This window comes from Leucopleurus acutus, assembly GCF_964270905.1.
Source record: "Leucopleurus acutus genome assembly, chromosome: 11".
Classification (NCBI taxonomy): domain Eukaryota; kingdom Metazoa; phylum Chordata; class Mammalia; order Artiodactyla; family Delphinidae; genus Leucopleurus; species Leucopleurus acutus.
This window is the reverse complement of record NC_139152.1, coordinates 82,002,226-82,018,553: the sequence shown is the minus strand read 5'-3', so window position 1 is coordinate 82,018,553 and position 16,328 is coordinate 82,002,226. Positions and strand designations below refer to the sequence as shown.

The following is a 16,328-nucleotide window of genomic DNA, read 5'->3' as shown; positions in this document are numbered from 1 at the left end:
CTTCAGTGTCTACACTGACTCCAGAGCTACTTAACACTTGTATTGAATAAAACTAGAATAAAAATCACAGCTTTTATTACCCTTTCATGGCTGCATGTAGTCTTTCCAATTAAAGTTTGAATACGTTGTATGACAGGGGTCAGTTTTCTTACCTGAAGATAAGTTCTATATCTTTAGAAAAAGTCTTAATCATATTAACTATTATATCCATGATAAAAAATTGTACCCCATTTTAAAGTTTTTTTCCTTTAACTACAAAGAAAGAAAAATATAAACTGTTTCCAATTTGCATGACATCTATAATAAAAAGTTTAATAGTATCTACCCTTTACTGAGCTATTGTCTGCACTCCGTCAAATCTCTTCTTTATACTGTTTTAAAAGTGATCAAGACAGAAAAATATGAGAATTCTAACTCATCATGTTGAACTGATCCCAACTATTTGCATCTTCTCCACCCTTACATGCAATTAACATGGTAAAATAAATATAAAAATAAGAATAAATCCATAGTAGTGATGAAAAGCAAGGAGTGATGCTATTAGAGGCATTTGGGAACTTTTGAAAGATAAAAACAAATGGCTGAGTAATATTCCATTGTACATATGTGCCACATCATCTTTATCCATTCATCTGTCGATGGGGAAGGGTAAGCTGGGATGAAGTGAGAGAGTGGCATGGACTTATACACTACCAAATGTAAAATAGATAGCTAGTGGGAAGCAGCCATATAGAACAGGGAGATCAACTCGGTGCTTTGTGTCCAACTAGAAGGGTGGAATAGGGAGGGTGGGAGGGAGACGAAAGAGGGAGGAGATATGGGAATATATGTATACGTATAGCTGATTCACTTTGTTATACAGCAGAAACTAACACACCATTGTAAAGCAATTATACTCCAGTAAAGATGTTAAAAAAAATGGTGTTGGATTTAGGCAGGGATTAGTCCCAACAAGTAAAACACCTCAACAGCTTATACATGGAGAGTTGACTTTATTTTCCTACCACATGGTAATAACTCTCTCAGTAAGGTGAAGTCAGGTGAAGCCCCTACTGTGGGAACTGGAGTAGGAGAGAGAAATGAAGCATTACCCTAGGTAAACAAAAATGGTTTACCAGGAACACCAGATATTTGAGGAAAATTAGCAACCAAAAAGAGATGAACCAAGATCAACAAATAAAGTAAATGACCTCTGAGAAAAACAAAAATTAATGCCAGAGAAAGATTGTGATCAGTTTCCTCAGAAAGATTTGGGAGATTATTGAACTCAGAAAATTAGGAACAGGTCATTTTTTAATGGAAAACAAGTTATTTTTTTAACTTGGAAAATAAGAAATGTTATTGAAAATTAAAAATAGGATCATCATACCTAAAGTCATAATAATATGCCTAAATGTTTCATGCCTTAATCTAATTTGTTCTGATGTATTCCCCAGAGCCTAGAACAGTGCCTGACACATGGTTGATGGTCAGTAGTATTTTTTGAATAAATTATAGAACACCAAATAGTAAAATATCCCAGAATATAAAACAAGAAAGATCAAAGAGATTCAATATCCATTTAATATGAACTCTAGACGTAGGAGAAGAAGCCACAACAGTTATTAAGAGAGTGTGTTACTAGCACAGGAATAGATCAGTGGGAACACAGTAGAGTCCAAAAATGTAAACCCAGTCTATATTTGGAAATTTAGTATATGATAAAGGTGGCATTTCAAATCAGTAAAGAAATAAGTAATGGTATTGGGACAGTAGGCTATCATTTGGTGGAAAAAATACTTAGAATTAAATTTGTCACCATGTACCATATACACAAAATATTTCAGGTTGATTAAAGTTCTAAAAATACTACTGGTCTAGCTTCCCATTTTTACCACCCCACCTCATCCCCATTTTAAAAAGTATAAGAAGGCATCTAATTTTATTGCCACTGACTTGACAGGACATTGTTTTGTGTTGATATAATTTATCAGTGGGCCCAGTGTCTAGGAAGTCTGTCATCTCCATGTATTTCTACTGATGCCACTCGCTAATCTTCTGACATTCAGCTGTTTTCTCTGGGAACTCATTTTGAACCTTGGTTTTGCTTGGATAATTTAATATCGCCATTGACTTTTGTTAGCACCACTTTTTCTTTGTGCTGACACCACTGTATCCCTGTAGTCCTATTTGACATTTTTTTAAGGAGGTTGATGAGGTCCCTTTATAATTAAATTAAATGAATTCAAATGACTTAAAATCCACTTAAATCCAAGTAAGTGGATTTTTTAAAATGTCCATTAGTTTAAATAATTTGAAAATAGCAGAGGAAACATAGAAGTGGATATTTGAAACTTAGGTTTCAATCCAGAGAAAATTTGGAAATAAATGTACACATTACCTGAATCTCATTCTAGTTAGGAATTTTGTGTTCTCATCTTATTCATATGTGAATCATATCTGTCTGGGTTACAGTAATGTTATGAAATTCTTAGTATTGCATCAGAATGTTGTATTTCATTTATATTTTGATACAGCATAAAGATATTCTTAGGAACTTGGTTCTGACTGATGAAGATAATCCAAAATAAGGGTAGAGGATGTGTGCTATCCTGTATGTGACACCAGTAAATTCACACATTAGTCCCTTTAAGGTAATAACTAAGCTGGCACTGGCTTCATTGATGTGGGACCAGTGCAGTCTCAATAGGCCCCACGCTAAGAAGGGCCCTATGCTTGGGGTTTAATGCTTTTGCATAGCTGTCTAAAATTCTTAATTCTTATCTCTGAATTTGTATTTTGTAAGTGAAGTCTGTGGGAAGATGGATCACGTGCTGGGGCTTGGAGCCTTGGCTCATCTGTGGTCCCAGCTCCCGCCATCTCCCCATATTACTAGGTAGGATTCTTGGCCACCTGACCCCCCCAACTCTAGTGCTCCCAGCCAGCCCACCAATTGCTGATACAGCACTGAGACCCTGAGTGTGGGGATGGTCAAGATTGAGTATATGTACTGAGTTGCAGGGCAAAACCCCTGGGTGCCTGTGAGGGTCTCCGCTCATCCTGTTAAGTGTCCTTGTGCCCAAGGGAATGCAACAGTAAGTGGCAAATAAAAGCACCATGACAGATCTAGAGAGGGACCATGGAATAAAGGAAAAACTTTTTTCCCTGCTTTTGGAACAAAGAGCCCCACATTTCCATGTTGTACTGCGTCCAGCAACTCCATGTAGCTAGCCTTGACTCACAATCATTCATGTGTCTACTCAGTTTCAGGTCCTCAGAGATATTCCCTAATCACTGCATAGCAGGGATCACCAACCTTTTCTGTATGGGACCAGAAAATAAAATAGGCTTTGTGAGTCCTATGGTCTCTGCTGCAACTATTCAGCTCTGCTACAATCGCATGAAATATAAGTGAATGAGCATGACTATGTTCTGATAAAACTTTATTTATAAACATTGCAATTTGGGTTTTATGTAATTTTCACCTGTCACTAATATTATTTTTCCATTTTTTTCAACCATTAAAAGATGTAAAAAATATTTTTAGCTCACATGCTTTACAAAAATAGTCAGAAGCCTGGGTTTGGCCCATGATCTATAGTTTGCTATCTCTAGTTAAGTAAATATGTGTGGGAACAAGTCCTTTGGAAGCTAGAGAGATATGAGTGCTGGACCATGGAGGCAGGGGAGATATTTTAGAGGTCCCACTTATCTTAAACATTAAAACTTGGCAAATTCCACTAGTAATTTCAGTGAATTTGTGAAAACACTTTTTTTTTTCTTATACTGAATGACTTAGCAGGATTCCATCAGAATAGTTTTTTAAAAATAGAATATATTAAAATGAAAGTTTAAACAAATATTCCAGACCCATCCTCTTTTATTTCCATTTTTAATATCACTACCATCTCTTTATTCTTTTCTCCCATTGCTATTATTTCCCCACACAGATATCTCTTTTTTAAAAATAAATTTTTATTTATTTTATTTATTTATTTTTGGCTGTGTTGGGTCTTCGCTGCTGCACGCGGGCTTTCTCTAGTTGCAGCGAGCAGGGGCTACTCTTCGTTGCAGTGCGCAGGCTTCTCATTGCAGTGGCTTCTCATTGCGGAGCATGGGCTCTAGGTGCATGGGCTTCAGTAGTTGTGGCACATGGGCTCAGTAGTTGTGGCACATGGGCTCAGTAGTTGTGGCTCACGGGCTCGAGAGCACAGGCTCAGTAGTTGTGGCACATGGGCTTAGTTGCTCTGCGGCATGTGGGATCTTCCTGGACCAGGGATTGAACCCGTGTCCCCTGCATTGGCAGGCGGATTCTCAACCACTGCGCCACCAGGGAAGCCCCCAGATATCTCTTTTTAATTCTGCCTCTGTCCTTTGTGTTTTGAGGCACCATCTACTTGTCTCTAGGTTTGAATACATGAACATTCCTTCCAATCTAAGCCCTTTGTGCTAACTACTTATGTAATCATGAGTAAATCATTTAAGTGAGCCACTGCATTCTGTGCTAGTTAGGATAAGTAGTTCTAGGGCCACCACAGGCAAACCCAGAATCTCAATAGTTTAACATAAAGGATGTTTATTTCAACTTCTCATAAAGCCCAAGTTGGGTTGAATGACCCTACTTCATCTTGCAACTACATCATCTGGAGAGTAAGAGAGGGATGGAGAAGGCTCACTTCTACTAACAGGTCAATCAGTCAGTTACATGGCCTCAACCTAAATGCACATAAGGCTGGGAAATAAAAGGGAACCTAGCTTGTGGTTTTGTTGAGCACTAAAATGATGTGTAAAATGATCCCTTAAAACAGGGGTTGGCCAACTTTTTCTCTAAAGAACCAGACAGTAAATATTTTAGGTGTTGTGGATAATATGGCCTGTGTCACAACTTCTCAAATCTATCATTGTAGTGTTGAGAGCAGTCAGAGACAATAAGTGAATGAATGAACATAGTATTCCAATAAAACTTTATTTTCATAAACAGGAGGCAGGCCAGATTTGGACCACAGGTCATAGTTTGCTGATCCCTTTCTTAGAGCATGACTAACATATAATGATTCTCATTTTTCATCATCTCAGATGCTCAGAGAACTTTGGGCAATGACTCCTCACTGCCTCAATGTTCCTGAAGCTGGCTAATGATAACCTATAGGCAGTTCTGAAGAAGCAAATAAGAATAAGGTCAGATGATCAATGGTTTCTTCCCTTTAGAATTTCCATTAGCCTGTCTCCCTTCCTCCAGATATGTTATTTGAAGCTATGATGCAGTGAGATCATAGTACTCTGTTCAAAGAAAGAAAGGGAAATATCATGTAGATTTGCATAACCGTATAGACTAAGAAGTCTATTCTGAGTCCCGATAGCATCCAAGCATATATCTTGTGTACTTCTGGTATAGGAGTGTATACATTTGTATTTCCCACAAAAATAACCTTATCATTTAGCATCTACCCAATTGAGAAATCTATGAGCCACCCTAGACTCCTCCCTTAAAATCAACCTACACATCCAATCAGACACCAACATCTGAAGAGCTATAACCACATTAGCATCTCCTAAAAACATCTGCTATCTCCAACACTGTTGCAGCTGCTTTACCTCAGGACCCCATTATGTCTTGGCTGGAATTCTGTAACATCCTCCTAATTAGTCTCCCTTCCTCAAATTCTGCCCTTACCTGTTCATTCTCTAAACTGCTCAAATGATTTTACTGAAATACAAACCAAACTATGAAACCCTCTTGCTTAGAAATCATCCAGTGGTTCCTTAAAATATTCAGGTTAAAGACCAAACTCCTTAACATGGCATTAGAGGCCTTTATGATTTGTCCCCCTGCAACATCCAATATCTCATGGCTTGAACCCATCACTACCTTAGCATACTCTGCTCTACAGCCATACTGAACTGTTTGCAGTTTGCGCTCTCCTTCTCCCCATCCTCTTTTGTTTGCCTACCACCTCTGCTTCATCAAGAATCAACTCAGCCATCAATCACCTGCTTGTGGAAGCCTTTCCTAATCCCCTCCGTAAAGTAGAGGTTCACCTTTTATATTTTGTGTCCACTTATCATGACGCTTATCACTCTACTATACTATACTGACACATAATCCTTGGATTGCTTGTTTCTTCCCTCATGCACCATCCCTCCTCCCACTTCAAGTCTATAATCACCTGGAGAAGAGGGACAATGGCTTACTCATTTTATTCCTATCATACTGCTTACCAAGGTATCCACAATTTAGTATACACTCAGCAAATATTTGTACAATGAATTAATGCAGAAGAATAGTTTGTTTGCTTTTATGATTGCATAACAAATTGGGCTTTTCATGCATTTAAAACGTTGGGTGGTCAAGGTTCAGAAACGTATTTAAGACACATAAGTAAAGGAGCCATACATATCAGTTGGTTTGATCCTTGTAATGTTTATGAGAGGGAACATTGTATAAATTTGGTCTGTTGCCTTTATACAAAGTGAAACAAAAGCAAAACACAACACAATGAAACAAAACCACAATGATGGACATACCTGTGTTTCCGTTGCAGCCAGTGTCATATTCCATGCCTTTTAATTGCTGTTATATAGTCTAGTAGAAAGAATATTGAATATGAATTGAGATTCAGTACCCCCAAGGAGAGACATTTCATGAGAAACCAAGTCTGACATTGAACCCCAGTCTTTCATACTTCAAAAGCAACTGAGTCCTATGTGGGTACTAATTTGAATTTCATTACTGAGTTCATGTGTCATAATAATAAATGACTTACCCTCTTGTGTAACAATATATATGCCTTTCAACCTCTCCCATAAAAATAGTGCAATGGTGAAAGTATAAAGCATATTATGATAATCTGCACACCTTATGTAAAAAAAGCTCTGTAAAATACATTTCAGTATCATTGTCTATTTTAGATTATAGACTAAGTGATGTGTACTTTATAAAAAAAACATGATGAGCTGGAAGAGACAGGGTAACTTGAATATTCTGCAGGAAAATAATTGTGGAATTCAGTGATGAAATTAGCAAGTATTTTAGGGCAATGAAAGTGTTAGTAAACCAAAAGTTTATTTGTACTTTGGGGAAAGTAAAGTACAATAAACTCTATTACAAAGCGATTGTAGTTAATCTCTTATCAAGCATTACAAGAGATTGTTAATATTTCATTAATATGAATAAGAAGAATAAAAAGTAAGAAAACTTGGATTAATTCTTAGGAAATGTGCACAGTCCTGAGAGCCAAAAAGACTGCAGCTTTTCTGAAGGATGATGTTTGAAGCTCTACTAAGCAGGAAAAAAAAAGTGAATATAATTAAAATTGTGGAAAAAACCAGAAAACTGCTCTAGGGAATAATCCATTACTGATAAAGGGTATAGAATATATCTGCTGTTACTCCATGATTTTACCTTTTGTGTTTAAATTGACTTTTCTTGCTATTTGGGGGTTAATTTAAATCCTTAAAAAAGAAGATCAAACTCCACTACAAATACCAAGTAGATTCTTAGATCCTGGAAAATGTGCTATACAACTTTACTTAATTCTAATGATAAAATCCCAGCATATGGTACTTGGGGACAATATCTAATGCCACCAATTCCTTGGACTATATAGAGAATAAAAAAAAATGGAACTGCCTTAATTATGTTTCAGTGTTGTAAGGGCCCTTTTATTATTAGATTCTATATCCTCAGAGTCTGGCAAATGCCAAGTCCTTAATAAGTATTAGTTGAATGAAAGGTGACTCAAAATTGCAACATTCTGAATAGATCATTAAGAGAAATTCTGCGCACTGTATTTTTGCAGTCTTCTGGGAAAATCTAACAAAAAGTCTGACTTATTTTATCGACTATGCCATGATATTTTTTCATTAAACAATTTTTTATTATTTAACTAATCAAGGGATTATTTAATGTCTCTCTGTGAAGCACAAGTATTTTATATATAAAAAACAGACAGTTTAACTGAAAAATATCACTTAGATTAAATTGATGGGGAGATTGGGCTGAAGATGAACATGATCGTATTAATACTCTCATCATGCTCATTTATTTTAGCCTAAACAACGAACATCTATTGTGTCTTCTCTGGATTTTCATCGAATGAATCACAGCCAAGAATATTTTGAAATCAGCACATCTACAGGGTGTACAAGCTTTACTTCCAGCCCTCCTGTTAGTCCACCCACCTCTTCTGTGGCAACCACAGAAGTCAAGAACGAGGGAACTGGCCATACAGGTAAAGTAGTCATTTATACAGCTATATTTTTGAGCTTTTAAAACCAAAGCCTTTATGAGTTAGGGGACGTAAGAGGAATCTTCATATAAATCTCATTGTGTTTTTCGTTCACCTACATGTGTGGCAATGTAGAGGCTTACCATTTTTGTCAGAGTGTGGTGTAATATTCTCTTTGAATACACTAATGGCCTTTCAGTGATTAGATATTAAAGATAGTGGTTTCATGCCAGGACTTTAATGGCACCACCCAAAATGTGTGGAGAAATGTAATCATCATCATATTTTCAGGTCTGACCTTTAAACAGAACCAACATCTAACCTTTTAACAGTTGAAATGGTTTCGTATAGTATGTTACTATGGTTTCCTAATGTAATATGTCACCTCCATGTTACATCAAAAATTTTAGAATAGACTGATATTTAGTAATAATGTGGAAGGACAATGCTGAGTTGTTTTATGTTGAAAAGTAAAACTTTTAATTTCACAAAATAAAATGTTTAAGGTGGGCATTTATCTACTTAAAAAAGTAGCATTTCATTATCTTACACTTAGATGGTTTGTTACATATTGTATTTAAGCATCTGAATATAAAGGCATTAGCACATGGTATATAATGAAAGAGAACAAGTTCCTGAGTCAGTTCCGTCACTGATTTGCTAGATATTTTCCATCAAATCACTTAACTTCTCTGATCTTTAATTTGCTCCTCTGAAAAGGGGAAATAATATCTACTCTTTGGGTAGTTGTAGTAATAAATGAGCTTATTTATGTGAAGCATTTTGGAAACTATGAAAATTAATATTCTTACTTAGTATTATCATTATTGCTTAATATTCTTTTTTCTTCTTTAATATTATTTTGTTTGAAATCTATAGTAGTTTTAAGATAAGAAGAGCCTACTGTACATCTGTACTCATGCCAAGGTGGCTGACTTTTTCTTGACTTAAAAGTATAATCTAAATTAATGGGTAAATCTACTGTTTATTTTATAAATGATTGCATGCACAAAAAATTAATCTTTATAAAAATGTCAAGTATTAATAGAACAAAGACTAATACATAACAACCTCACAAGCGAATTGTATGCTGCAAAACACTTTGAATAAGTGACCCAATGAATTTATTATAACAGAGAGCCATTTCAAAAGTAGCCTGAAGTATAATTAAAGCTTCCTACTTGTTAGGCAACATATTATGTAATCTAAGTATCACTTAAGAATCATCAGAAAAAGGTGGGTAAAGGGGGAGACCTTTGGAGGTAGACAGACTTGGATGATATGAATGGGTTAGCATTTAACTAGAAACATCACCTTAGTATTAATATGTAGCAGATAGATTTGAGTTGAGATGAGATTGGAGGTAGGGAGGTAGGGAGCAGCAATGGAAAATATAAATGAATTTGAGAGATACAAGGAAAGAGTAATCAGCAGGTCATGGCAACTGATCAGAGGTGTGATGGTGAGGAAGAAAAGTTCAAGGAAAGCTCTAAAGTTTCTTGCTTAAGCAGATGAGTCAAATCTGACTACTATTCTTTGAAATATGGAATGTTTTTAGATGAGAAGGAAGAGAGGGATGGGTCATGTAGGACCTAACATAGGCCATTTTAAGAACTTTGGCTTTTACTCAGAGTGAAATGGGGAGTAATTTCAGGTCTTTCAGTAGAGTGACTTGATGTAACTTCTGTTTTATGAAAATTACTTCAAATCTTGTGTTGAGAATGGACTGGAGAAGGAGGATAAGTGTGAAAGCAGGAAGACCAGTAGGAGGTTATTGTAGTATTGCATTAAGATGAGAGAGGAAGTCAGTCAGCTCAGGTCAAAGGCGAAGCAGTGGAGGTGGAGAGAAATTGAGGGATGTTGGATGTATTTTTTAAGATTGAGCCTATAGGATTTCATGATAGAGTAGATATAGTGCATGAGATAAAGAGAAGAATTAAGGAAAACTGCAAGATTTTTGTCCTAAACAATTGTAAAAATGGTTTTTACTGTCATCTAACATGAGACAGGTCCTGGGAAGAGCAGATTTTGTGAACAGGGAGAAATACCAGTTCATTTTTTAAAATTGAAGTATAGTTGATTTACAATGTTGTGTTAATTTCTGCTGTATAGCAAAGTGATTCATTCTTTTTTTATATTTTCTTTTCCATTATGGTTTATCATAGGATATTGAATATAGTTCTCTGTGGTATACAGTAGGACCTTGTTGTTTATCTATTCTATATATAATAGCTTACATCTACTAAAATTAACCTCCCACCCCATCCCTTCTCCCCCCCAAACTCCTTCTACCTTAGCAGTCACAAGTCTGTTTTCTATGTCCGTGAATCTGTTTGTGTTTCATAGATAGGTTCATTTGTGTCATATTTTAGATTCCACATATAAATGATATCATATGGTATTTATCTTCCTCTTTCTGACTTACTTCACTTAGTATGATAATCTCTATTTGCATCCATGTTCCTGCAAATGGCATTATTTTGTTCTTTTTTATGGCTGAGTAGTATTCTGTTGTATATAAGTATCACATCATCTTTATCCATTCATCTGTTGATGGATATTTTGGTTTTATGCATGTCTTGGCTATTGTGAATAGTGCTGCTATGAACATAGGGGTGCATGTATCTTTTTGAATTAGAGTTTTGTCTGGATGTATGCCCAGGAGTGGGATTGTTGGATCATATGGTAACTATTTTTTGTTTTCTGAGGAACCTCCATATAGTTCTCCATAGTGGCTGTACCAACTTGGATTCCCCACCAACAGTTTAGGTGGGAATGAATTCCTTTTCTACCAGGAGTTCATTTTAAGTTTGAGATACCTATTAGATATCTGAATAGCTGTGTCAAGTAGGCAGCTGAAGTTTCAGTCTGAAGACAAAAAATGTGAACATTATCATTACATAGATGATATGGAGTAAGTGTAGATAGAGGACTGAAACCTGAGCTTGATGAAAGAGGTGATAAAAGGCGACAACAGCAAAGGAGTGTGAGAAGGAACAAGGTAGGAGGACATCTTCTGGTGAGTGCTGTGTTATGAATTTAGATGACGTAAGTTATTAAGAAGGAGGGAATGGGAAGGGACATTCAAGGTGGCAGAGGAGTAAGACGTGGAGATCACCTTCCTCCCCACAAATACATCAAAAATACATCTACATGTGGATCAACACCTACAGAACACCTACTGAAGCCTGGAAGAAGACCTCAGACTTCCCAAAAGGCAAGAAACTCCCCACATACGTGGGTAGGGCAAAAGAAAAAAGGAAAAACAGAGACAAAAGAATAGGCACAGACCTGCACCAGTGGGAGGAAGCTGTGAAGGCGGAAAAGTTTCCACACACTAGGAAGCCCCTTCACTGGTGGAAACAGGGAGTGGGTTGGGGGGGATCTTTGGAGCCATGGAGGAGAAAACAGCAACAGGGGTGAAGAAGGCAAAGTGGAGAGATTCCTGCAGAGAGAATCAGTGCCGACCAGCACTCACCAGCCTGAGAGGCTTGTCTGTTCACCTGCTGGGGCGGGTGAGGGCTGGGAGCTGAGGCTCAGGCTTCAGAGGTCAGATCCCAGGGAGGGGACTGGGATTGGCTGCATGAACACAGCCTGAAGGGAGCTAGTGCGCCACAGCTAGCGGGAGGGGGTCTGGGAAAAAGTTGTAACTTCGTAAGAGTCAGGAGAACATTGTTTTGGGGTGTGTGAGAAGAGGAGATTCAGGGCACCGCCTAAACGAGCTCCAGAGACAGGCACAAGCCACGGCTATCAGCACGGACACCAGACACAGGCATGAAACGCTAACGCTGCTGCTGCAGCCACCAAGAATCCTGTGTGGAAGCACAGGTCACTATCCACACCTCCCCTCCTGGGAGCCTGTGCAGCCGGCCACTGCCAGGGTCCCGTGATCCAGGGACAGCTTTCCCAGGAGAACACATGGTGTGCCTCAGGCTGTTGCAACGTCACACTGGCCACTGCTGCCACAGGCTTGACCTGCATTCCATACCCCTCCCTGCCCCTGACCTCACTGAACCAGAGCCCCCTAATCAGCTGCTACTTTAACCCCTTCCTGTCTGGGTGGGGAACAGACGCCCTCAGGCGACATACATGCAGAGGTGAGGCCAAATCCAAAGCTGAACCCCAGGAGCTGTGCGAACAAAGAAGAGAAAGGGAAATCTCTCCCAGCAGCCTCAGGAGCAGCGGATTAAATCTCCACAATCAACTTGATGTACCCTGCACCTGTGGAATACCTGAATCGACAACGAATCATCCCAAAACTGCGGCAGTGGACTTTGGGAACAACTGTAGACTTGGGGTTTGCTTTCTATGTCTAATTTCTTTCTAGTTTTTGTTTATCTTAGTTTGGTATTTAGAGTTTATTATCATTGGTAGGTTTGTTTATTGATTTGGTTGCTCTCTTCCTTTTTATTTTATTTTATTTTAATTTATTTATTTCTTTTGCGGCACGTGGGCCTCTCACTGTTGTGGCCTCTCCCGTTGCAGAGCACAGGCTCTGGACGCGCAGGCTCAGCGGCCATGGCTCATGGGCCCAGCCGCTCCGCGGCATGTGGAATTTTCCCGGACCGGGGCATGAACCCGTGTCCGCTGCAGTGGCAGGCAGACTCTCAACCACTGTGCCACCAGGGAAGCCCTATTTTATATATATTTATATTTTTTCCTTTTTCTCTTTTGTGAGAGTGTATGTGTATGCTTCTTTGTGTGATTTTGTCTGTATAGATTTGCTTTACCTTTTGTCCTAGGGTTCTGTCTGTCCAGTTTTTATTCTTTTTTTTTTTTGTATAGCTTTTAACGCCTCTTATCATTGGTAGCTTTGTTTTTTGGTTTGGTTGCTCTATTCTTTCTTTTTTTAATTTTAATAATTTTTTTAATGACCTTATTTTATTTCATTTTCTTTCTTTCTTTCTCCCTTCCTTCCTTCCTCCCTCCCTCCCTCGCTCCTTCCCTCCCTCTCTCTCTCTCTCTTTCTTTCTTTCTTTCATTTTTTTTTCTCCCTTTTCTTCTGAGCCATGTGGCTGAGAGGGTCTTGGTGCTCCGGGTGGGTGACAGTCCTGAGCCTCTGAGGTGGGAAAGCCGAGTTCAGGAAATTGCTCCACCAGAGACCTCCTGGCTCCACATAATACCAAATGGCAAAAACTCTCCCAGAGATCTCCATCTCAATACTAACACCCAGATCCACTCAACGACCAGCAACCTACAGTGCTGGACACCCTATGCCAATCAACCAGCAAGACAGGAACTCAAGCCCACCCATTAGCAGAGAGGCTGCCTAAAATCATACGAAGTTCACAGACACCCAAAAATACACCACCAGATGCAGTCCTGCCCACCAGAAAGACAAGCTCCAGCCTCATCCACCAGAACACAAGCACCAGTACCCTCTACCAGGAAGCCTACACAACCCACTGAACCAACCCTACCCACTGGGGGCACACACCAAAAACAATAGGAACTACAAACCTGCAGCCTGCGAAAAGGAGACCCCAAACACTGTAAGTGAAGCAAAATGAGAAGACAAAGAAACACACAGCAGATGAAGGAGCAAGGCAACAACCACCAGAACAAAAAAATGAAGAGGAAATAGGCAGTCTACCTGGAAAAGAATTCAGAATAATGATAGTAAAGATGATCCAAAATCTGGGAAATAGAATGGAGAAAATACAAGAAACGTTTAACAAGGGCCTAGAAGAACTAAAGAGTAAACAAACAATGATGAACAACACAATAAATGAAATTAAAAGTTCTCTAAAAAGAATCAATAGCAGAATAACAGACACAAGAACAGATAAATGACCTGAAAGATAAAATAGTGGAAATAACTACCACAGAGCAGAATAAAGAGAAAAGAATTGACGACAATCTCAGAGACCTCTGAGACAACATTAAATGCACCAACATTTGAATTATAGGGGTTCCAGAAAAAGAAAAGGACTGAGAAAATATTTGAAGAGATTAGAGTTGAAAACTTCCCTAAATGGGAAAGGAAACAGTCAATCAAGTCTAGGAAGCGCAGCAAGTCCCATACAGGATAAATCCAAGGAGAAACACACCAAGACACATTAATCAAACAATCAAAAATTAAATACAAAGAAAAAATATTAAAAGCAGCAAGGAAAAATAAACAAATAACATACAATGGAATCCCCATAAAGTTAACAGCTGATCTTTCAGCAGAAACTCTGCAAGCCAGAAGGGAGTGGCAGGACATATTTAAAGTGATGAAAGGGAAGGACCTACAACCAAGATTACTCTGCCCAGCAATGATCTCATTCAGATTCGACGGAGACATTAAAACCTTTACAGACAAGCAAAAGCTAAGAGAATTCAGCACAACCAAACCACCATTACAACAAATGCTAAATGAACTTCTCTAGGCAGGAAACACAAGAGAAGGAAATGGCCTACAATAACAAACCCAAAATAGTTAAGAAAATGATAATAGGAACATACATTATTGATAATTACCTTAAATGTAAATGGATTAAATGCTCCAACCAGAAGACACAGACTGGATGAATGGATACCGAAACAAGACACGTATACACGCTGTCTGTAAGAGACCCACTTCAGACCTAGGGACACATACAGACTAAAACTGAGGGGATGGAACAAGATATTCCATGCAAATGGAAATGAAAAGAAAGCTGGAGTAGCAATTCTCATATCAGACAAAATAGACTTTAAAATAAAGATTATAACAAGAGGCAAAGAAGGACGCTACATAATGATCAAGAGATCAATCCAAGAAGAAGATATAACAATTGTAAATATTTATGCACCCAAAACAGGAGCACCTCGATGCATAAGGCAAATGATAACAGCCATAAAAGGGGAAATTGACAGTAACACAGTCATAGTAGGGGACTTTAACACCCCACTTTCACCAATGGACAGATCATTCAAAATGAAAATAAATAAGGAAATACAAGCTTTAATGATACATTAAACAAGATGGACTTAATTGATATTTATAGGACATTCCATCCAAAAACAACAGAATACACTTTCTTCTCAAGTGCTCATGGAACATTCTCCAGGGTAGATCATATTTGGGTCACAAATCAAGCCTTGGTAAATTTAAGAAAATTGAAATCGTACCAAATATCTTTTCTGACCACAACGCTATGAGACTAGATGTCAATTACTGGAAAAAAATCTGTAAAAAATACAAACACATGGAGGCTAAACAATACACTGCTAAATAACCTAGAGATAACTGAAGAAGTCAAAGAGGAAATCAAAAATACCTAGAAATAAATTACAATGAAAACACGGTTACCCAAAACTTATGGAATACAGCAAAAGCAGTCCTAAGAGGGAAGTTTATAGCAATACAATCCTATGTCAAGAAACAAGAAACCTCTCAAACAACCTAACCTTATACCTACAGCAATTGGAAAAAGAAGAACAGAAAAACCCAAAGTTAGCAGAAGGAAGGAAATCATAAAGGTCAAATCAGAAATAAAAGAAAAAGAAATGAACGCAAAGATCAATAAAACTAAAAGCTGGTTTTTTGAGAAGATAAACAAAATTGATAAACCATTAGCCAGACTCATCAAGAAAAAAAGGGAGAAGACCCAAATCAGTAGAATTACAAATGAAAAAGGAGAAGTAACAACTGACACTGCAGAAATACAAAAGATCAGGAGAGATTACTACAAGCAACTAAATGCCAATAAAATGGACAACCTGGAAGAAATGGACAAATTCTTAGAAAAGCACAACCATCTGAGACTGAACCAGGAAGAAATAGAAAATATAAAGAGACCAATCACAAGGACTGAAATAGAAACTGTGATTAAAAATCTTCCAACAAACAAAAGCCCAGGACCAGATGGCTTCAAGGGGAATTCTATCAAACATTTACAGAAGAACTAACACCTATCCTTCTCAGATTCTTCCAAAATATAACAGGTGGATGAACACTCCCAAACACGTTCCATGAGGCTACCATCACCCTGATACCAAAACCAGACAAAGATGTCACAAAAAAAGAAAACTACAGGCCAATATCACTGCCAAACATAGATGCAAAAAACCTCAACAAAATACTAGCAAACAGAATCCAACAGCACATTAAAAGGATCATACACCATGATCAAGTGGGGTTTATCCCAGGAA

At 38.0% G+C, this 16,328-nt stretch overlaps 1 protein-coding gene across 7 annotated transcripts in view; it reads left to right on the top strand.

The window, feature by feature from the left end:
* ANKS1B (ankyrin repeat and sterile alpha motif domain containing 1B) overlaps window positions 1-16,328 on the top strand; it is a gene marked incomplete at both ends in the record, with an annotated part of 1,174,646 nt that overhangs the window by 537,179 nt on the left and 621,139 nt on the right. For all 7 annotated transcript variants that reach the window (XM_082850046.1, XM_082850043.1, XM_082850045.1 and 4 more), the window contains one exon: window positions 8,030-8,210. In XM_082850046.1, the coding sequence (XP_082706172.1) occupies window positions 8,030-8,210 (181 nt within the window). The remainder of the gene's footprint in view (window positions 1-8,029; window positions 8,211-16,328) is intronic.